The sequence below is a fragment of the Takifugu rubripes genome, chromosome 15 (assembly GCF_901000725.2).
Source record: "Takifugu rubripes chromosome 15, fTakRub1.2, whole genome shotgun sequence".
Taxonomy (NCBI): Eukaryota; Metazoa; Chordata; class Actinopteri; order Tetraodontiformes; family Tetraodontidae; genus Takifugu; species Takifugu rubripes.
In genome coordinates, this window is record NC_042299.1 from 12,200,243 (window position 1) to 12,224,883 (window position 24,641).

At 42.7% G+C, this 24,641-nt stretch overlaps 1 protein-coding gene across 1 annotated transcript in view; it reads right to left on the reverse strand.

Annotated features, from left to right (window-relative positions):
- Positions 1–24,641, reverse strand: part of LOC101061967 (seizure protein 6 homolog) — a 55,578-nt gene that overhangs the window by 12,201 nt on the left and 18,736 nt on the right. Inside the window, exons 2-4 of the mRNA XM_029848878.1 lie at positions 11,264–11,893; positions 10,749–10,870; positions 2,577–2,769 (exon numbers count right to left, since the gene is read on the reverse strand). Of these exons, the coding sequence (XP_029704738.1) occupies positions 2,577–2,769; positions 10,749–10,870; positions 11,264–11,893 (945 nt within the window). The remainder of the gene's footprint in view (positions 1–2,576; positions 2,770–10,748; positions 10,871–11,263; positions 11,894–24,641) is intronic.

Below are 24,641 nucleotides of genomic sequence, written 5' to 3' on the forward strand. Positions count from 1 at the left end.
CCATTCAATTCGCAGTTTATCACTAGCTCCAGTGAACCTAGTTATTGCCATTATCATAGCAGCATTTACATCCCTATTGAGCATGCAGCGGCAGAGCCAGAGGCAAAAATTGTGGAGCCAATTCCTGAAGTATTAAATTACGTGCTGCCTCCATTCCACTAGATGTGGAGCTGGGTCATAAAGTCTGATTGTTTTACCATTACAAATAATAGATCCACAGTGCAGACAGCCTGAATGATTAGCTCACACTGCTATTGGACCCAGAGAAATGGATGTGGAGCTTATGCCTGTATTTAGTGATTCCTCATAGAGCAGAGAAAATGGTCACACTCGCAGAACACAGGTACATCATCAGTTGTCCTTTGTTATCAAATAGAATTAACTTGTTCGAAAATGCTGTTCCAATTTGCTGTACATCCTATCTTCAGGGGCACAGCGGTTTTATCTTTTCTTCAACCTATTTATTCACAAGGGTTGAAGAGTAACCATCCTGCAGGATCTCCCCTGTTTTCTCCTGCAGATGGTAAAACCTTAAAAACCAGTAATGACTTGAATTGTCTGTTTTTCCTGATAAAAAATACTGGAAATAATTTTTTAGTTGAAGAAAAAGTGCACCTCCTTAAATCACTCATGCGCTCCTCTCTATTAATTATTCTGCGGCTCGGACATGTTTTCTTGCGGGAATGGTTCATATTCATAATGTTTTTCAGGCTCTAATAGAAACGGATTATTGTCCTGTGGAAAATAGATGAGGTAAAGAGGCTTACCCACCATATTTTGGGCAAATAAACAACTCATGAATTTTAATTTTGCCTGAACAAACTGCATTTCAAGTATCTCTTCACGGGAGAGCAGAGGTGAGACCCAACAGGTCAAAAGATAATGAAAATAAGAAAACCCAGCACAAACAAAGATGGTACTTTTGTCTGGAATGGTGAGGAACATTAACACAGATGTATAGAGAGCAGCCTGGGCTGAACAGCAGCCCAGCAGTGTGACAGAGGGACTGTAAATGTGTCCTGGCTGCGCACCAGTGCATTACTTTTAGCAGAAAGATCAATACTGTTGTTGCAGACAAGTGATTCAGTTGTGGAAACCCTGGCTGTAGCTCTGCCAAGATATGGACTCTTGATATTTGTGCAGTTGGGTTCCAAACTCAATTTTAATGGTCATTTACTCAATAAAGGCTATTAAAGGGAAATAACGTTGGGCCACAGGCAGCATCTCATCAATGCTGCTGAGAAGTGGTGGCAGGCGGTGGCTCGCTGCCCGTGACACACATCCTCTGCACTCTCTTCTTGTCAAATTGGCATATTAGTTACTGCCAATCAATACATGTCAAACATTACTGCCATTGATTATGCTCATAAAATGTAGAAGTTACAATTGGAGGTCAAGATTTGTCAATCACTCCATTGACAAGATAATGTGGAGCGTGTGGGTGATCATAAATTTAAAACAAAGGATCGTTCTTATTCATAGTAATGCAGTAATGTGTAGTTAGGGTGTTACAGTATAGTGTAGGTTCATACAAATTACCTTCAAAATGATAGCTTTGATCCCATAAGGGCACTGGTAGAGTTTCAGATTACCATCACTTTAATTAATTATCTTACGAACGATGTCCTGTATCGTACTCTTACAGCTTGAAGAATTCCCATCTATAATTTGAAAAGCTGCATTTAAATGGGAAACCAGCGCAGTGTGGATGGTATGAACACGCAGTTGCAGCAGCTGATGCTATAATGGCATTTAGACTTTTGAAAAGTAGAGATGTCAAGCTCCCTGCTCTCTGCTGAGGTTAGAAGGGCATCCATCAGCCTGCCAGCCATGCAGCAGATATTAATTACCCTGATCACAGCTCCATCACTCCACAGGTCTTGCTTCTTCTCCATGCCTGCCCAATCACATTTCTCACAGTCCATTATAAGGGACAAGGTGATACTCAGCTTACAAAGCCTAGGATACAAATTGAAATATCCTGCATGGATCAGGTCGGCCTCGCCTCTTCCAAACCTGTTCTTTAGATTTTCCCTTAATTGCTTTTTCTTTTTCTCGTCCCTCCAACACCAGCAGCTCTGTTTTTGATGGATGCTTTCATGAAAGAGCAGCAGCACTATAGTGGAATCAACACTTTGTCCACCATCATCTCAAATTGATGGTGCATGTAATTAGCGCCCACTTTGGGTGATTGTGATGATAAACAGACGCCGATGCAAACGTGGAAAACCGGCATCAAAACAAGCGAGAGTGAGGGAGGAGGGTTCATGATACATTATTTGTGTGGTCAACATATAACAGCTGTTCAGCTGATGTGTTTTTCTGCTTGTGAACCATGATTACTGTTAGCTGGAATACTTTCCTCAAGCTTATGCTATTCATGATGGTGTTGAAAACGATGATGGAGCTCTGACACACACGGGACCGAAACTGTTTCCTGTTTATGTTAAATTAAAGCAAGTCGAACATGTCTGTGAGGTTTATTTCAAATTTTAGTTTCTTTTTTTCTTTTTTCTTTTTTTTTTTTTTGCTGTCTGGAATTCTCAGCAATATTTCGACACGACGCAGTTGCTCACCTTGGTAACGCAGCCTGACAAACCCGGAATTTTGCCCTTGATCGCTGCGGAATCGAATGGCGATCTGGTTGCTCCAGCTACGCAGGACGAGTCCCCTCATCAAGACCGACTCGTTGGCGAGGATGAAGGTCTCCTGGCCGCCCGTGTCCTCCACTGTCACCTGCTCTCCCTCCAGCACACTCACATTTAGCACCTATAGCAGGGGAAAATGATGCCTTATCACCACGGTAGAAGGAATATGATTCATTTGTGCAGCCTTTTGCTGTTTTTGCGCCTTTCTTGCTAATTTCTCTAAGATATTAAACAAGATTATGGTTTTTGTCCCACTTTACAGACAACAGAGGCCCTGCTAAAATGTAGTAATTTTATTAAAGCTTTAGTCTAGTGAAACATCTTTGCTCTTTATATTTCTGCAATAAAGCACAATAGAGAAATACTTTAACCTTTATTATTTCACTTATATTTTGCTGTAAATGTGACAAATATTTAATGTCTTCAGCGAGTCACAACAGCATCTGCAGCTAAATCTGGGGAAGGGGCCTTGGGGGATTGAGATATAGTAAAACAGTCTGGATAATGGACTACCAGCATAATGTGGGACACCATCTGATTTGCTCCCCATAGAACTGGGGGGGGGGGGGGTGTTATTCCAACAACAAGTTATGATTATTATTAGTCCCTGTATGTCAATGGAAAAAAAACATAATTGCACTTATATAAAAAATATTTGGGATATATTTCAATATTTTTTACTGAGAGAAAAATCCTACACTACAATCCTACACTCAAAGCTTAATCAATGGGTTTATTTTAACCCAGCCTGCAATCAGCCCCAGAGTCCCAGCACTCGTCTTGAAAGATGAGTGCACCTTCAAAGCTTATTCAACCACATTTCAAGCTCTTGGTGAAATTCCCAAGATCCTCTGAAAGTGAGCTGTGTAGTTGGTGCAGGTCTTGGGTTTAAAGGCAGGGTGAGAATTGCCCTCCACAAGCTGAAATCTCCGAGGTAACACGTGCATAGCTGTGTTTTTGCAACAGCTTGACAAAGCTGAGACAGGCTGAGCACGTTGCTCTAAAGTGTCAGCAAAAAACATCCCGTCTGGTCAGGTTGCCTAACAGTCACTCTGTTAGGTGTGTGCTGATGGAACCCGAGTGATTTTCCAGTCATCCAAATTGAGTTTCCCCACAACCAGAAACACCACCACTCCATATTATCAGGGCGGCTCCGGTGAATTTAATCAAAACAGCATTTCCAATTTTTCTGTCTGTCTTATCTTATACAGAAACCTATAACGCAATTTCATTGCAGCGTCACCAGTGGAGTAGATTCTAGAGCATTAAACAGCAGAGCCAGTAACAAAGGCAATGTTGCATGATTTTCAAATCTGTGTTTTTCTCTTTTCTCAAGGGCAGTAGCAATGACAATGCCTCAGGCACAATTCTCTTTTCTGCTTTTCCTCTGACTTAATATGGGCGACTGTGATGCAGATCGGATTATTTCACTAGTTCTCCCACAATTTCACATGTGTCTGTCTATCTATCTATCTATCTATCTATCTATCTATCTATCTATCTATCTATCTATCTATCTATCTATCTATCTATCTATCTATCTATCTATCTATCTATCTATCTATCTATCTATCTATCTATCTATCTATCTATCTATCTATCTATCTATCTATCATGTCTGGAATAGGTTTCATGGGTCTGTGTCCACTTCCATAGTCCAATTATATAGCAGCGGGCTACAGAAAGTAAAGGTGAGCCGACAGTAGACAGTGAACATTTGGACTGATAGATAGTTCGGCCCCAGAGGGCCCTATCATCTGTCATTCGCCCTGGGGCCTGTCAGTGCAGCCAGCAACAGCTGTCCTACCTCAATTATGAATCATTGGCCATGTCAGGAGACATCAGACTGTCTTATCTTCACCAGTGCTGCAGCCAAATGCCCACAGGGACTTCTTTCTCACTGTTGTATGTCTCAGTCTCCTCTTCGCTCTGACTCTCTCTCACACGCACATACATACATATATGTATGTTCCCCTGGACAGTAATAAGAGCAGACCTGGTGTACCCAGCTAGAATCTCTGCCTCAGCAGGCACATTTTTGAGACTGGAGATTTGGCTGACCGTGCACCCTTCTGCACCAAAAACACTACCAGAGGTTACCATCCACACGTTGTCCTGCTCCATTTTGCAAATTGTGTTGTCAGAGTGAAAAATTTCAATTTATTTATGAATAGAGAGAGCTGTATGTATCGCAGCAAACATGATGGAGTCCTTTGTGTAGGTGCATTTTAATTTACTCCCCACGGATTGTAATACACATTTTTTCTGAAGAATCAGAATGAGAGGGCTGTAGGACAGAGGCTCTTGTCCCACATCTACAGCCACACAAGCAGCTGTATCAAGAGACCATCCATCTAAAAGAAACCAGACTGTGCTTGAAATACAGAAGTAACTTGAACGTACTATGTTTAATGTGATTGCTGTAAAGCATGGAATTTACTGCATAGTGCTGTCTTAAACCATCAGGGTGGACCGCAAGGCGAGAGGAGATCTATCTTATCTCATCCAAACAGAAATCAGTTTGGCACGGGTTTAAATCCGTAACACCGCTGGCATCCAGCAGTCACACCTAAAACATGAATCTGACCGTCCTTTTTGTGCAATTAGAGGAAGTCCTCCTACTGTCCAGAAACAAATAAACACTAAAAATATTATCACATTATGTTTGAGTAAAGCATTTCCCCAGAAACAAACAACCCGGCGAACAAACGGCACTTTTCACCAGTGGATTGTGTTCTTTATTCATCCTTATGTACACAGCACCGTTTATCTGTCCACAGAGGCTGGCTCGCACTGATGATTTACTGCTGGAACATCTGCCGAACATTTAAACTGACTCACCGGAGTCATTCCCGATGCGGAAACATGCAATATGTAATGAAAATGATCCCTCTATACATGCAAATAAAATGACCCTGCTGCTGTAAGGGAAATAAATCAGAGGCCATTCGGATCCCCAGCTGCGGTGTCACCAAGATGGAACGCGTCGGCTGTACCTACCTCACTGCTTTATGTCGCCGCTTCACATTGGAAATTATCTTCATGCAGCTCATTCAGTGGAGCCTTTTCTGCGCATCCTGATTATTTTGTGTGACAGAGAGTTCTTCCAGCGCTCATTACATGAAAAATGTTATCTCAATTGAACATTCACCTCTGCATAAGGCAGCCAAGGCCATTTTGTATTTGCCCTGCTGTCTGAAACAATAGATCTTTGCCAATCAAGAGGAGCTGAATGTTAATGAGAAGGCGTCGGAGTCAGCAGCTGAATAACTCATATCCTGCATTCAATTGTGGTTTTGTATGTATTAGTGCACCTTCTTATTTTCTAGAAATGTATAGTAAACCACATGTGAAAAACCATGAATATATATTTTTTTAAAGTATTTCTGCATAGATTTAAATGTATGCAATGCTGATACCCCCCCTCCCCACCAAAACCACCTTCAAAATAGCACTGAAAGAGTAGGAGGAAACACAGACAATCTTCTCTGTTTATGACAGCTAGCTGGGTAGAGAAGCAATTAGTGTCACCTGAAAGTGTTCCTCTTGGGGTGTCTAGGTCCAATAAAATCTCATCTCAGCAAGCCCTGACACCCTAAAAGCTCATCATGATCCAACCGGCCTTCTTTATGTCCTTCCTCGCTCCCCTAAGGCACAAAGTGATGAAGACCTCCCTCTGTCTTCTGTTTGATTAAAGGAAGTCTCTTTTTGTGCCCGTTCCTCAGTCCGGATCATGTTCTCTAGGGTGATTTCCCTGCTGCACAACGCAGTTTTAGACAGTTTGGAAGGTTAGCCAGGTAAGTCTCAGCGTGTCTCAGCTGTAAAAAGAAATGACCTTCTCACCAGTCATCTTTCAGGATGATTTTGGAAGAAAAGATAACACTGTTGGGCAAAAGGTCCAAACAACAAGTGAATTTTGATGCAGACTTTTTAAACCTTTTGATGATTAAATTAAATTTGTGTTTGACCGGGTGCAACCATTGTTCATTCACTGTAACATGTCTTAATGACATAATGCAACCCAACCCAACACCTCCACAATTCTGTGTTTGGAATAAGCAGCAGTTACCAGATGACGGATAAATAAAATGCTTCCCATCATTTGTTTGAAGCTGGTAATTACATGTTGAACCAGTCTGTGCATGTGGGCCTTGGCAGTCACTGGAAACCAACAAATCAAATGAAACTGCCCTGTTCATCTGCCACACTCAGTCAGGATGGTTGCCCCGCACATCGTATTCCTTTCGTGGGAAATACTGGAATTAAAACGAGAATGCAATGATCAGGTCAGCCGGTGCCGAGATAAGAATGTGTGTCCAGTGTTGGTGCTGCTCATTAACGTGGCTATTGATTGGACTCGGTCGAGTGTGGCCATGGAAGCAGCATCAAATACTGATGGTTAACCCTCAAGCCAGGGATAGCTTGAAACATTTGGTCTGGTCTGTAACGCCGTTTCTGAGGCTGCATTTCACTGGCGGAATACGACCACAATGCATTCATTTCCATCCGAGGTGTAATTCATTAGCACATTCAGTCTGGACGCATTTAGCAGTTACTGATATGTTTGTAATTAGCATCATTTGGAACAATCTGTTTGAGGAGCAGAAACATGATCACGCTGGTATTTTGTTTTTATTTAGAATGTTATATTTCATGATTTGCTGTATGATTTGGTGTGATTCAGCTGCAATCATCTTGCACCATTGGTGTATTAATTTTTCCCATATGTCACAGCAACAGATTCAGGACAAATATGAAAAAGAAAAAAACCTGAGAATAGTAGAAATAGGAAAAAGCAGATTGAAGGAGACGAGAAGGAGTGAAAATATGTGTGCCGACCTCCCTCCCCATCTCCTTGAGTTATTCTGCTTCAAACCTGTCAGAAAATGGAAGACCAATCGGCCTTAGAAGCAGTTGATTGGCTAACTCTGGGTTTTCAGCTTCTGGAACATATGGAACACTCTCACTCTCCACTCTGCATGATGCATTTATTTCTTGTCTTTTTTTTTGCAAAAGGGCAGAGGAGTTTCCATGAAACAAAGCGGGACAACTGGTGCTAAGCCTCCTTGAGACCCAGTCAGGTCAATGAGAGGGGAAGCAGGTGGAGATATCAGAGCGGGTGCAGATGGCCTGGAAAGAGCTGAGTTCTAGCTCACCCATTTGGATTAATTTTCAAATGAAAAGCTCAAGAACAGATTTTAAGCACTTTCATGCATTTCTGGAAAACCTCCATCTGCTCTTACCTTAAAACTAAATTGCGGAGATGATGGCTATAGTGCACAATAAAGAAGCCATGCTTAAGGCATTACTGGTTAAAGGTTATGGGTACATGTGGAGAAAAGGGCTCACTGTTACACGCCTGTACTTCATAATTCAATATTTACATTCCAAAAATGTTACATGAGTAAAATGAAGGCTGAAAATAACACGCGTGCCCAACAGCTTTTACCAACTGGAAACAAATATGTTTACCAAAGTCAAAACAAAGGTCAGCAAGAAGACACAGAGATAAAAACTCAGTGCAGGACCCAGCTGGGTCAGTGAGACAGTCGGCCTGGAGGGAGAGGCAGCGCCTGCTAGCACCTCGAGTAAACACCACTGTTACTTGTTAAGATCAAAGAGAAAAGGAGAGGATTTACCCAACTGACATCCTCGCAATTCACTCTCAGAGTTATTTTGGTCTTTTATCTTCGTGCAGCAATAGATTCTGCTTTATTATGTTATTTTTGCACAAACAGGAGGTGGGGATTTGCCCAGTGCGCGACCATTTGCCATTTGCCTTGGCAGAGTTTGACCATTCAAGCTGAGGGCAGTGAAATCTTTAAAAATAAAATTTTCTGTCCTCTCCGCTCTCCCTGTCAGTGAAAGGGATATTGACCCAGTGCACAAAAGGGGTGATTTCTACATTTATTTATTTATTTATTTATTGGCAGCCACAGATGCAGACTTACTGCAGGAGGGTTTTTTTCTTTTTCACCTTGACCTTCATATTTTTTTCCCCTCTTCCTCTGATATTGCCCATTGCTGGACTGACTGGATGCCAATAGAGATAAAAATGCACTTTTGACTTATTTCCTTGCAAGATAGTGAATGAAACTGTAAGGAAGGTGCTCATAAACAAAGTTTTGAAGAAAAAAAAACTAGTGTAGCCACAAATCAATAGGCTGTCCAATCAAGTAATGGCATGGAGAAGGTTTGTGAAGCCTCCAGGGAGACAGTGACTAATTCTCCAAAAAGGTTGAAGCGATCAATTTTGAGAGAATTACAACCTTCCTGTGTAGTAATGAACGGAACAATGACCTAAGCTCTTTAATAAACCTTTGCCCCCCCCGGCCCCATCTGCAACTTGACAACAGCCATTCAGACATGGATACTCTAAGACATGCACATCCAGATGAGTGAAGACTCTAAATTCCCCCAAGGTGTATTTAATGGGATGGTGACAGATTGGCATACCTTCAGCGCCATGTGAGTGATTTCAATGAGCTCATAAGCAGTAAACAGATCGTTACCTGAGAAACCAGATGAAACGGCATGCTGAAATTATAATTTCACAACTGTGTCTTCGCTCTTTTGACTCTGGACCACACTGACTTCCGTCAATGTTGCCCGTCTAACAAGAAAAAACTGGTAAAGTTAGAAGTTCCAGTTAGATGCCATTTTTCCAGAACTACGTGGAATCAGAACTGCTGTGTCCATTTCTGTCAATTTGCTTTAGGGATTAAGATTTGGAACGTGAAGCAGGTGGGGTTTAACTGGCCCAAAAATCCTGTGTATAGAAGAACACTCAGACTGTGAGGTGAAATATTTCTATGCACTTTTCTCTTTTTTTCTGTGCACATTGCTAATCCAAAAGTGAACCTTCTGATGTCCCCCACTCCTTTAAAACCTCAGAACCTGAAAACCCTCAAGGGAGAGAAGCTATGCATGGCGCTGTAGAGGAGACATGACATATACTGGTACTTGACTTCAATTCCTATCTTTCATTTCTGTTTTTTTTAGTATTCTCAGCAGAAGTCTCACCGAGTCATCATATTGTTCCGCTATAACTAATTAACGAGCGTCCTGTGTGAACTGGCATGTGATCAATATCATCCTAGCTCTGGATAGGAAATGAACTAACCTTTTTTTTCCCCTCCTCCATTTGAAGGTACTGAAAAACGTTTCCTTCTATTACTTCATCCTGCCTGGCTTGCATTGATAAACTCTCTGTTTTGTACTGTATAACGCAAATGAAAAATTCCTCCAAATGCGGCGAAAAGCAGCGGACGAGGAGAGCTGATATGGCAAATGTTGTTGAGAGCCATAATATGTGCGTGCATGCACATCCGCAGGTAATGGTGGCTGCCTTTAGAGTGCTTCAAGCTTAACTTAAGTAACTCGGGGCTGAAGCTTTGGGAAGAACACACACTCTCAAACATATTCTGTCAAGACTTATCTTGGCCCTCCAGAGGCAGCAAGACAAAGCTCAAGTCTCCAGTAGTAAATGAGGCATTTGAGCAATTGCAAATACCAGAAAACACACGCACGCGCGCGCACACACACACACACACACACACACACACACACACACACACACACACACACACACACACAGGGAAAAGACAAACATTTAACAGAGCAGTCCATCAGTGCACTAACTCACCCTGTCCATCTCAATCAACCTAATAACACACACACTGCAACGGCCCAGTACAGTGGCCGTGCTCTGTACTGGGTCAGGGAAACGTGAAATAACCGATAGTAATTTGTGATCGTGCAACAGAACTTTGCCTTGCTTGTGGATGGCATTGGTTCCTTTTAAAACATTTTTTTAAAATAAATAAGCTTTGTACTGGTTTTTCAATACATGAAGCAGTTTTTAATATTTTTCTTCCAATGTTATTTACTCCTTATTGATCAGTGAGGTAAAACCTCACAGATAAAAGAAGAAAATACATTTGACAGGACTGAAACAAAGACTCTTGTTTCTCTGTGTTGGCTCTTTGTCCCATCAGCAAGACAGCTGTTGTTGTTTTTTTTCTAAAATCCATGTTGGTTTTTGTTCCTTGCTTCCGGTGCCATCGTCAACTGTACCATGAGGCAACCTTTAGTACTGACCTGAACTTCGATGCCATATCCCAGGTACACCGTGACCAAGTAGTTGCACTCCGCTGCAGAGTCGGAACGCTGCAGAATTTCCACATCCGCCTCAGGGTCGGTAAAATTCAGGTTACATGGCTCTGTGAGAGACAGTCAAAAGACAAGTCACTCCATTTTCCTGGACAACAGACAATGCATGTCTCCCTCTATAGTCATGTCTCCCTCTGTAGTCAAAGGACAGACCAGGGGAAAATCACAATGTTTCTGACACATGAGTTACTTTATTATTCCCATTGGACAGAAAAGTAGAGTAAAGCACGCAAATTCAACAAAGCTGTTAATTTTCCTGTCCTCTCGGATGATGGTGTTGAATTTTTGAGCAGACTCAGCTTTGATTTACCTTCGGGGAGAAGTTTGGGGGTTTTATGGGGATTCGTAGCTGGTGGGGGGGGGGGGGGGGGGGGGGTCTATTATCCTGACAAAGACATTTTGATGTTCTGCAGTATCAGCGAGGGACAGCGAAACACGCCTACCTGCTGTCTGTACGGCAGTTTCAGGCGTACTAGTGAGACTGGAGGCTTTGGTTGTGCCGTGCTCTCGGAGTGTCGAAGGTGCATTAAGATTGACTGAGGAAGGTGCCTTGGCAGGAAAAGGAAACCGGCTTCTGGCAGAACCTCCACCGCTCAGTGGCACCTGAGTGGTAAGAGAGTCTGTTGTTGGTGACACCTTGTCCTCCCGTCTGGTCCAATCATGTGAGGACTTCTTTTGAGGGACAGATATGTGAGGCCTCGGTGTTGTGGGAGAGAACGTCGTCAGTGGGGAGGTGGCGGCAGCAGTGGCTGTGGTAGCGATGTCTGAATAGGCCGGGGCATCTTCATGGGGCACCAGCTGAGTCCCCCGATCTCCTGAATCTGGTGCAGACACAGAACCCGGAACAGTGGAGCCCATGGAACCATCACCCTGGAAAAAGTGCTGATAACCCTGGAAGTCTCTAGTGAGTAAGTGTTCATGAAGCAGCAGGCTCTTGAAGAACGGCTGGTGGTGCGGGATGTTTACGGGCGAGGCAGTGGTGACAGGGTCAAACTCCCTCTCTGTGTCCAGAGTTGATAAATCATGGTCGATGCCCACTGCCCTCTTACTGATGCTGGAACTTTCCTCTGCACCTGAAAGTGTTCACAGAGATGAGATAGTTGGGTAAGGTATCAATATTCTGCTGAGGTTCCTGTGTCTGATAAAAAAAACAGTGTTGGAGGGCAAAAAAAGAAATTTGTTATAAAAGCTTAATTCTGTTATTCTATATGCTACACATACACGCAGACACATAAACACACACACACACACGCCCAAAATATTGGCTCCTGAAGTGAACGAAACCCCAATTAACTGAACATGAATAAAAACATGAAGTATAAAGTACGAATCTTCACCTTATTCACAAGTAACCAGTAGATCCTACTTAAAAAAGTGAGCAGAAAAATGTGAGGAACTGTTATTCAATAATCAGTCTATTTATTTCTTTATGGGTCTGTGTATTTATTAAGACTCGAATGAATGAAGACTCAAATGAATCATCCATCTGTAATCTATGAATAAATTAATAAATTAAAAGATGGGTTCTGCAGTGATTTCGTCATTTTGGCAATGACACCACTAATCCATTTAAAAGTCAGACTAATCTACAGTTTTAATTAAGCCGTATAAAGTGAGGAGCAAATTAATCCTTTCAGACGTTTCATTTAAAATCGCATGGCCTTCCTCCTTTCTCTCACATGGAGATCCACACATCTGACCAGATCCTGTGCAAAGTTCAGACCGAACTAAAGGTTATCAGATGGCAGTACTCAGATGGCAACAAAGGAGGTGTGCCATACCAAAACTATTGGTTAGCAAGATTTGGTTTCTGTCTCCTTGATAAAGAGATCTTTAGGCCACACTGGAATATGTGAACCACTGGAATATGTGAACCACTATCTGCTGCAGTCATTATGCTTTTATGGATAGGACCTTCTGTGGTTTAAAAATCAACTTAACTGGACTTAACCAAAATTCTATATTGCACACAATTATTTCCAAAATTAGCAGAGTATCAGTTTAGCAACACAGAAGATTTGGTGCCTTGCTTTGTCTCATTGTATTCATGTCCCGATAATAGTCTGCCTAGAAGGTTTGTAAAAGCAGGGCCCGCAGGACGATGCTGGGGAGGTGGTGGGATTCAGCTTCGAAGCACGGAGCAGCAGAATAGCCAGGGCAGCAGAATAGCCAGGGCAGCAGAATAGCCAGGGCAGCAGAAGGCAGAGCAGCACGAACAGCGTGCATCAAGCAGCGCCTGCGTCTCTTTGTCTGCCTGAACTAGCTCCGCAGGCTCCGTATCGTTCACTAGAAGCTTTCCTTACCTGTAGTGTTTGTATTACAAGGTCTATGATTGATTTGATTTAAATTACCTCCTGTTTTCTCTCATTTTAATTTCAGCATAAATAAAATCCTGACCTTTCACTCTGTTTTTCTACTTACTGCAGGCAACTCGTGTTTATAAATGTTTACTTGCTGTCAATTTGAACAACTGTATGTATTTCTCACAGCTGAGGAAATATTGAAAACTTGAGGTAACTCCTCTAATCCTCTTATTTGTCTTTGTACACGTGTCGACAAGAAACAATGGCGTCTGCTTTGACACCTTAATTAGCTTGCATCCGAGATGACAGTTTGTTTTTAATGAGCAAAAAAAGCTGCCAGAACTCTTCATGCTTATAGATGAGAGTATGTTGTTGACAGCCAGCAAATGAGTGAGATATCCTCCTGCTGGGCATTTTTGTTTTCCACAGAGCTACGAGAGGATCAAGCGTAACCTCAGCTGTCAAAATGCATGTAGGATTCTGTTTAAAATGGTCTTTAGAGGCCGGCTGAATGTTAGATTTGCATTCACGTCAAATGTCCATTTTAAGCAGCAGTGCCATGGTTGAGAACATTCCTGCAGTTTTAAACGGGTCTTCTTCCATCCCGCAGACAAACACTCACTAAGAGTGAAGCTCCGACAAAGGAATTCGACAATATTTTGATCAAAGCTGTATAATGTGACAAAACTTGCCTCCAAGTAAAGAACTGTTTAACATTTACATCAACTTTACTGTTCACATCAGTGAAAAATCCCCTGTGATCAATTCACAATGTTTTATTAAATAGAAATGCATGCATATTTCATAAATGTTCAGCCAGGGAAACTGATTTTGACGGCTGTGCTTACAGTGTAGCGGGAAACATTAAACACCAGTGAGGGAAAAGGTGTGTGAATCCATGTGTAAATCTTCCTGATACAGCTGTGAGCCCGGTGACATTTTTGCCGAAGCGGACCGCTGCCGTGCGGCTAATAAAAGATTGATCTGGGTATTCAAGAGGAAGGGTAAACAATTGTGTTGCAAAGCCGCTCTGGAGAGCACGGAATTGACACATCGTTTTACGTTTGTGCTGGCAGAGGCGCCATATTTGTCTTTGTGGGCGACGGAATTAATTCAAAGAGCTTTGATGTTTTTCGTTGGAGGAGAAGCGTGTCTGCGCAGCCTTATTCTGTCACAACAAAACCAGCTAAAGCTGCACTAGAAAAGCAGACTAAACACATTTGACACATGAGTGTACAGTGGTCGTGGTGGTGGGGGGGGGGGGGGGTCTCCATGAATGATTAAAGTCTGTGTGATGGCCCTCTCTTTGTTATTGCAAAGTGAAATCTAAAACACAAAGAAGCAGTTGTTGCGAATCTTGGGAGATTTAGCCTCCTGTAGGAAGCCTCCTCTCCTGCGGGATGTTTGTGTGCCTGTCGCTGCTCTCTGTGTGGGCCAGTTTTGACCCATCCACTTTCTCCCCCTCCATCCTAATATCGAGCAGAAGCAGAGCGGGAGAATAGAGAAGCGGGCCAAACCGCAGTTTCTCATACGCTGATCAATACGGGATCAATAAGTACAGGTTGGAGATGGCACAGTGGTGATTACAGAGGGGCGAGCGCTCCTCCGCAGCTCTCTCCTCTCTGAGTCTTAATTAGGGCTGCAGAAAATACGGATGAAAACAGGAATATCAATGGAGTTTTGTTCTGCACGCCAGTAATGTAAATCAATAAATGCACAAAATAAAACAAGTCATCAGTCTCTTTTAAACACGCAGCAATTTGAATGGATCGCCACATTTATAAGACGCTATGAGATAAATTCTGCAATTAAAGCTCCTACCAAGCCCGACGCCAACGAGGTGGAGTTAATAGGCTGTCTGTTGAAATCTATGAACAGGTTGGCATCTTAACACCCAGGATGCACGTGTCGATGCATTCAGGTTGGTACATGTGTGCACGATGCAGCACATCCTCACAGCCAATTTCAGTGCCTTTCTCTCTAAAACTGTGGTGATTGTTAAGAAGCCTCTATGATACTCACACTGAGATGCTACCCAGGGTTGTATCGGCCTCTCGCAGTTTTACAACCTCTGATCTGGCTGTTCTACCCAAGCAAACCTCTAAAAAGCAAACCACGCACACTTTCACCAGCTGGTTGAACTGTTCTGCTGTGCTTGAAGGGTCCTAATCAGGTATAGACGTATTGACATAAACCGTTCTGCTCTGTCAGGTTCACAGATTGGACATCTTGCTTTTTTATTTAACTCTCAACACACCGGCAGGATGCCCCCAACCTGGAGCAGAAAAACACGGCAGAATATCTAAAACATCTGCCATATTAATGCGTTCGATAACATCCAAGGTCAACAAAGACGCCGTGCCGCACACCCAGGAGACTGAGCACGCAACTCCATTATAGATCAGAGCACACCCGGGCTGGTTAATTAGAGCTAATTCATAAGTTAGAGGTGGTTTTCACCACGGCTGAATGGGATTACTGTTATCTTAATCTAAGCGCTGCTAAAAATACAATAAAACACCATTAAGGTTCCGCTGAGACATTAAGTCAGTGAAATGTTTCCTCCCTGTCCGCACAATTAGTGAGGCATATTTATGAGAGTGAGAGCGTTTATCTCGGACTGCATTCAGCACTGTCAAACCATATTTTTACACTGGTCAACTCAGTAGTGCTGATAAATGTGACTTGCCAGAATAAAATGATTCGTTAAAAAAACAGGCCCGTGGTGGAAATAAATGCTCATTCTCAGTCAAAAGGTTCTTCTAATCCTCCTCGAGACCATTGCGTGTGGATTGTTTTCCTAGATACTCAAGCTTTTATTTATTTCCCACGGAAAATCTCTTAATACTAATGCATTATAAATTGCCTCATGTCGGAGTTGCAGCCTTAACCTGTTGCTGCCCTCGAAGTTGCACCCTCCATGTTGCACTCCTGTCTCCCCTGCTGCTCATTTACTTTCATTTTTTTCCATTTATTTGAAATTCTTGCAGTCAAATCCCGTGCAATCTCCAGTCAAAAGAAAGACTCTTGCAATGCTGGCCTAATTATAACAAAGAGGGCCTGAAAATCGTGATTGTGTGTGACATTACGGCGGATGTACACGCTCAGCTATTGCCCCTGTAATCGATAGATCACGGCAGTCCTTCAGTACGCTGAAGACGACGGAGTGAGCAATCATGGGGAATTCCTCCTCAAGATGGCAACAGACAGCCCTCTCTTCTGATGCATATCAATGCAGTCATCAGTAAGCACTCAGTGAGCGAGCGAGAGAGAGAGAGAGAGCGCTAATAAGATGGGACAGGCTGCACTTGAGGCAGGCTACTGATTGACACCAATCTCCTTACATCCAGTGGATTTATTTTCTTATTATTAGAGAGACAAGCAAATCAATAAAGCCCTTCCTCTGGCTTCTGTTGCAAAGCCTCCAGACGATTCCACCCAACTCTACAAAAGGGTCACCGGGTTTCATCCTGAGACACGAGGGGTGACATTTGCTGTAGATCCCGGAGTTTGGAGACGATCGTTGCAGAGGGTTTCATAGAGCCATTAAGAAAGACTAGAGGAAATAACGGGACAAATCTGATAAATGATTCCATTTGTTAGCCTAATGAGTTGTTAATTTCGTTTTGTTTGCGGGCGTCGCAGGTGCGTGAAAGTGGAAAGAAACAGGGCAGCTGGAGGAAAATGAAAAAATGAAATTAAAGAAGCTGTTGCTGGAAGAATAAGAATCGACAGAATGACAAACCGACGCAGTTTTATCCCGCACGCTGGCTAATTTCCATTCTTAACAAGAAAATGACATCTACCATTGTTCCGTGATTTTCATTTGAAAGAGCAAATTGGTTTTTAGTTGCCTGGTTTGGCGTCACGAGCATTGCGGTGTACCGTGTTGAGACAAAGTCGTATCCTCCATCTGCCCTATGACTTCACTGAGCGGAACCATAATTTTTCCTTCTCATTTATAACGACCTGTCAGTGTTCTGGTTCATTGGTCAGCGTCCTTCAGACAGACTTAAGCAAACTGTGACTTCATGGTGCCAGAAAGCTCATAGGACCTGACCTTTGTTCAGGAGAAGAACAAAAGCAGAGCCACCGGGCAGAGCCACCGGGCAGCTCCGTGTGCACAAAGTCGACTGCAAGGCACTGAAGCTGCCGGGCAGTAAACAGGTCAGCCTGAAATAAAACTGATGTCCAGTGACAGGAAAGGGTGCCAGTTTTTTATGTGGAAAAGCGTCTCTGAAAACACTAATGTGGCAAAAAAAAAAACCTGTTCAGGGACTAAATGAAAGCATGTGTCCTTTCGTTTGAATGAATGGTGATAAAATGTCAGTTTCCTATAAACAGGGAGGAATCAGACTCCTATACAAGTCAGATCCTTATTTTATTTCTATTTATCAGTGCGATGTATACATGGAAATATAGCCTCTTTCCACACTTCATTTCTTCCCATTTGAGTAATTTATCTTTTCATTTTCTTCTCATTTACTCCATGCTGAACTCAATTAACAGCAGAGTTGGGGCTGAAACTATGAAATCTTTCTCAGCTTACACTGTAATATCCGATGTACATGTTTTTTTCCCCCTTGATACTTGTGAAAGCATGTAACACATTATAGAGGTATCTAAATTTGTTCAGAATTATTTACAGAATCTCAGCAATATTCTGTACTTTCTCTGTAAATCATATATCTGGCTTTCTTTAGTTGGTTTATGATGGAGGGCAAATGTCTTCCGCTTAGTCCCAGCTGTTAATTTCCTCCATAAAATGTGTTTTTATCTCTGCAGCTTTTCACAGAGTGAAGTGCGCCCACCATGAGGAGGGAAAGGTGAGCTTTCCGCTGTAGAAGAAGAAAACCTTATTCAATCGTGAACCTCGACCTAGCTGTACATACAGGACTGGTTCAAAGGAAGAGTCAAGCAAGGCACAGAATGGAAAAAATAATCATAGTCTCTCAAAGAAGAGGTCGCAAGCAGAGACGTGTGGTTGTGGTGTTCGGTGTTGAAGGTCGGAATTCTTTCCTGGAAATAAAGAAACATGTGTAGCTAAAAAGATGCATCATGTTGCAACTGCCGTACCAACCTCCGAACGAAGTTAGTGTCCATACTGAACGCTGCAATCTTATTTTTTTCTTAAGATGTGTCCATTATTTTAATTTCGATTTTTAATTTTTTTCATCTGACAGGTCCTTAGAAATGTTCTCTTGCTGTTGACGTCTAAATGTTCTCAATTCGACTGGACAACACCAGCACCAGCCTTAATCCTTCAAACATGAGAACAGAATCTAATATAAAAATAATAACATTCAACCTTGCAGTATAAATGACAGAATGAATGGGAGGAAGGAGAGCCTGCTGGAGAGGCAAAGATGTCTCGGAGCAGTGGCATTTTAATACGCTGACTGCGTGTAATGTCGAAATTGGTTTTATGCGATTTGGCAGGGGAGTGCCAGAGAGCGTAGCCAGGTGAGGGCCTGTGAGTACACAAGTCTGAAAACATAAATGTTGTAAACCAAAACACGAGCATGCCTATTGGGAGGTGAGGGGAAAACAATATTAACACTGACAGTGATGGATGATGCCGCTTCCTGTAGGGCTCTGATAGATACAGCCCAGTTTAGAATGGCGAAGCACCATTTCCCCAGCCATCATATTACACTATATTCTACCTGCGCTTGTGGGAGAAAAATATTTTGTTTTTTTTCCCAAAATGCCCCAGATTTTTTGTGCTGGACAGAGCAGGATTTGCTCATCGTTTTTAAGGGTGTGCTGATGGAGCAGTTAGTGCTGTCACACCATTGTTGGCTGGGGATTTTTCTAGAAAACTGCCCGCAGGGGTAAATATGCACAGGAATATGCTTCATAAACAAAATAAAAGTAAAATTTATATCAGAAAATGAGTACTGTAAATCCACTTCAAGGATCCAAGTAACCAAAAAAACAACATTTTTTTGTCCTGTGTAGCATGTTGAGCAGCCACTTGCCCTTTTTAAGAAAAAAAAAACCTCTCTTTGAGGGCACCGATAGAGGTAGCTAAAGAGGATGGATGGTGAAACAAAGCAACAAAAATAAAGAAGAGACCAGATGTCTCTGCTAAGAAGAGAAACAGAATTTTAAAGCACTGCAAGCAGCAGGGGCGCAAATATAATACACATTTTTTTTTAAATTCTGAACAGGTTTTGCTTTTGTTTTAGTACTAAATCCTCATCATAGATGCATTTTTAGCTATCCAGTCGAGTGATTTTGTATATTAACAGTCAACACACAAAAAACCTGAGCAGTCGTAGATGTTCTTCATTCTGTCCAAACCATAAAGCGACAGTAAAGGTGATTCTGATTCTATCTCTTGTTTTAGTTTCTGGTTATCTCAATTTCTAACTGAGAATTTTGATTTGAGGTACCAGCACTGGTAGAAAAATCAAATATGATTGAGAGACTCCAAATGTTATTTAAAGTTCTCAAAGGGATTAAAGTCACTGGCTTGTGGTGGATGGAAAGATTATGTATTCCATGCTGAAGAACATTAATAGACCCAATGACGTTGTTTGGTGGCAGATGGCAAAAATAAAGCTCAGTTCATGAATTACTGGAGACCAGCTGCTATTTTCCAAACAGTTCACGTAACTGAGCCTTTGCTTATGATGCCTGAAATACTGGCTGCCAGTAATCTCAGTTTATAGTTTCCTTTTTCTATGGTTTTTTAGTAATTTTTGCTGTAGATTTTAAAGTGAATTTTACTCCTGGCCGTCCTCAATAGATCTATGTGTAAAACCAAGTGAAATTTAAAGTGATTTAGCTTGAAAGGGTCTCAGAGGAGTGGTCAACCATCCCCTTTTTCATTTCGATTTTCTTGTACAATTAATAATTTGTCCATTCTTGCTCTCCAGAATACAGGAGGCATTCATCAGGAAGTGCCCCTTCCCCCATTTGGTGCAGCCAAACTGCTACATGGGTGGCACCAATCGAGTGTTTGTAATCTAGGATTCCCACAAGCAGCGAGAGTGTGCAGCTGACAAATTACTCGATCAAAAAGAACTGACCGATAGTCAACGATGGAGCGAAAATTCACTGCTTCAAAATGAACCGGAAGCGCTGTGTCCCCCTCCGTGGTCGGCACTTAGATCCATTAATCCCGTAAACATGACAAGCATACTGATTTCCAACGGGACGTGCCTGGGCTCAGCCGTTGATGGAAGGCTCCTGACCTACCTTTGTCACCATTTGAACATTAAACCCACTCTGAGGGCATGTACCGTCACGCCTGGGCTACTGCGTCGGACGGTGCAAAAGCAGTGAAGATATTCCAAATATCCATCAGGCGGGTGGAGAAAGCACACCCCGTTCTTACCGGTGTTCTATACCACTCGGTTCTAAATGGCAGATTGTGTTTGGCTCTGTTGGATCAACAATGTGTGTCCTCACCTTCTCCATGCATGTACCAGTCGTCAGCGCACCTCCCCACCTGAACCGGGTGTGAATTACATCGCATGCTTGCAGCTATGGAGTACACACATACCTCCAGAGAGTCTACTTGGCATTTCACAGTGTATCCCAAACTGTACAAGACTCACTGCCAGCACATATGTAACCATGTTTGCACTCCTGCCGCATCTTATTTCCATATGAGCCTGTGTGATTGATCGAATGCCTTCTGGTCTGCACTGAAATAACTCAGCGATGAGCATTAATCACGAACGATCCATGCATACAGAAGCTAATAATGTTCCAGGGCGAGGCCAACACATTCTCTCATTTTGCTCCTTTCATGTCTTCTGTGAACGTTGCACTTTGAGCCGCGTCTATCAGAGCTCCTTCAAGTCTTTAAAGCCAGCAGGTGGTCAGACGCCCACACCAGCTCTAACCTTTGTGCTTTTGCTCACAGGAGACGCGCATCAAAGCTAACGCTCGCATCTGCGCCTGTTTGTTTATTCCATTTCTCCGCGGCAATGAGATGAACAGCTCTTGATTAGAGCGTGCTGGAAATATTAGTTCTCTTCAGCAAAAACACACAGCAGAGCCACTTTCAACCAGCTGCCGTGGCTGCCGCGGTGGGGCTTTGTCAGATATGTCATCTTCAAACCCACATCGCACATTATGGTGGATCAAACAGCTAGCAGCTCAAAGTGTCCGGCAAAGTAGCGTTTTATACCTTATGTCTCTGGCTCGAGTTCAAATGAAACCCAGAAAGTTCAGACAGATGTGCAGACTAAAACTTTCATGGTCCTAAATAAAAACGAACCGTCTTATCAGGGCCGATCAGTAACCTCGGGCGGGTTTTTACAAACGTGACCCAAAAACTTCTTTGTTATCTCTTTTCCAAGTGATGCGAAATGACAGCGGCGGTGTCATACAGAGCAGTGTGAATAATTCAATACTTTTTAGAAGGACAAAAGACTTTAGAAGAGTGACAACTTGTCATTGGGAGATAAGTGGCAGAACGAATAATAGACAAAGGCAACAAAACTGTGCTGCTGACATACAGTAGGTAACCCGCTGCCATCTAATTTCACCTTTTACAAGTGTTTATGACACCCCTCTGCTTCCTCTCCTGTGCTTTTATGATACAAATAAACTTTGACTCTTTTGCTTTTTTTCTGCTGACATGTTTAGGAACATGTAGAAGAAACATTTCTTGTTCAGCAACGCTCAACAGAGAGGCGAGGAGATGTTTAATGGTGGCTAACGTTGGCGTGTAATGCCTTTGGCCAAAACGTGACTCACTTTTATCACCATGAAAATGAACAATGACCAAGTGCGTCCAACACAGTAGCCGCACACAGGGTGTTCGAGGTGGGGGGTTACACAGACATGAGGGTAGAGAGCGTAACTAAGGGAGGGGCCAGGAGGCAGTTTCTGCTATGATTTGACAGTTTATGGTCAGTGCCTTTATCACAAATGTCATCCTTCATCATCGCTGAGCCACAGCGCACAACCCACCCACATATGTGAACGCACGGCACAGGAGAAGGTCTGGAAACAGGCATAAATGGAAAGTGCTAGATATGGGGAGACTATTTGAGGACATTTCGTTGTGCAGTTTAAAAAAAACAAGATTGCCGGAGATGAAAACAACCGCAGGAGCACTCCTGTATTTACAGATACTGGATTTTTTCCCTGTGCGGTCTGTATTTACAGCTCAATTCAGCAGCTGTTTTGCAAGTCTCTTAATCTCAGGGTTAGTGACCTCTGCACGCCAGACAGATATTAACCATATGTTCCTTCCTTGACCTCAGCTCAGAAAACACAATCATTATGTTCCACTCTGGACTGGGATATATAATTTAATCAGAAACACACCCAGTTAGATATTTGCATCTATACATTTTTAAAAATGTGTTTTCTTGCAAATTGAGTTCAAAATGGATTTTAAATGCTGCCGCTGTGACTCAGCGGTGCCTCTCACAGTCTCAGTGCAACAGCGGGCAGCAGATTGCTTGTTATTAACATCTGAAAGCCAAGGTTGAAATTACAGCGCTTGATTTTGAAAGTGCCTGTTGTTGCGAAATGTTCTTTTGTGTGAAACATAGTACATTTGTTCATGAGGTAGAGGGGAGTCATCCGAACAGCTGAGATCCATTATCTCAAAGACTAAATTGTCTCTGTCCTTTACAACAAAGCCTTTCACTCATATACTGTATATTTATAGTGTAACATTCTATTCTATTGCCTCTTAATATCTCTAGAAGCCCTACTCATTACAATTCCTTCTAGATTATTCTTTAAATTTCACTGATTATGTCCATATTTTGCTTATTTTTCAAATGTGACACAGCGCATTACATTTATCTGCTGTGTGTATCAGTTGTGTCCTGACAAACAGCATTTTCCTGCTAGTGCAGCTACACAGTCGATGCTAACCCTCCATAGTAAATCTGCTAAATGTGTACATTTTCCAGTTAATCTGTGGGAAACGGCCATCACAGCAGGGCAAGGTTAAGCGGGATGTAGCGCCACGGAAAATACAACCCCGGTCTAATCCTTTAAATCTTGGCAGCCCTTGCAGCACATGGAAACAGTCAGCATTACTGGAAACAGATACCGTGCGATACACATTGTTCTTTTGTTAAATGTTTGATGAGCTCAGCCTACTGTGAAATGAGCTTTACCATTTGTTCGTCCGACATTTGTCCTATTTGACAAGGGGGGGACCTGCAACCGGCTTTTAAATACCATCTTTTCTCCCTATTTGAGGAGTGCAGTCCAGAATTTACTGACTAATTCTGTTGTATTATGTGATGGCATGTGATTTGGCAGCGAAGTCCCATCGGACGGCCGGAGCAGCCTGCGACTTCCCCGCTGACAGAGAGACTCAGGATAGAGTGCCTGTTACACCATCGACTGGCATCGCTCGAGGAGCCAGCCGGCACCCTCGCACGGCTCAGGCTACCTGTCCACCCGCTCCCGCAGGGCAGTGAATAAGCAAGTGGTCCAGCACGTCAGCGTGTCAGCGCTGCAAGCTGTGCCAGCTGCAAGGTTAAAAGGGACAGCAACCTTTGTTCAAGACACATTATGCAAATCCTTGTCGAAACAGACTGGGTTCTCTTTTTTCTTTTTTTTTTCTGTCATCACAGGTTCATTCTCTGCAGAAGAATATTAAGAAACATAAAGTAAAAAAAGAAATGACCCAGAGGCTATCCGTCCTTGTCACCGTAAATATTCTGGACTGAAAGCACAAGCGCGAACATCCATTCTTGCACTCTCGTGTCATTTCTCAAACATTTTTGTTTTATGACCTTTACTTTCAAACATAAATGCACATGTAAATGTTATATGCATGTGAAAATCAAACCCCTTTTTAACCAGTCTACTTGCATTCAGGATTCCTGCTTTTAATGTTGACTTGTCAACTAATTAAATCAATTTACAAGGATTACAAATTGGGATTAGGGCCCTATTTTTGATCTGTTATGCGGTGCTGCCCAGAGGGATTCACCATCAGCCTCGACTTACCACGTTGCCTGTAGACGGCTGCCCTTATCAGCCAGGAATGCGTGTCAGCACGTGTAGTGCAACAGCTACATTCGCAGATAAAACCATCTATCTCCTTCTGTGTGATGGCAGAGGACACGGAGTTTGGGTCATGTTGCTGCTATAGTAAAGAGATAACCGATCAAGTAGCGACCCTACCACCTCAAAGAGATTGGCACAGGCAGAGATTTACGGCTCAGAAAAGGTCACCAAAGCCATTAACAGCATCAGGTCGCGAGGCATAGTTTGATTTAAAATGCCAAAAATTTGCATGTAACTCAATGGGGAATACAGCAGACATCCATCTGAGTGCTGGATCTACTGACAACGTTATGGTGCAGAAATCTAGTCAAGCACAGGCAGAGCTGGCACAGAATGAAAACATCGTGTGATGTGGTCATCTCCAGCCTGTGAAACGGGCCAAACGGCGTCCTCAAAGGCCACTGGCAGCAGATTCCGGAGGAGTGACATTGGCGTGACAGGATGATTCTAAATTTGTGGTTCTGTTGACAGGTAAAGAAATGAAACAGATCAAACAGAGGGAAAAAAATTC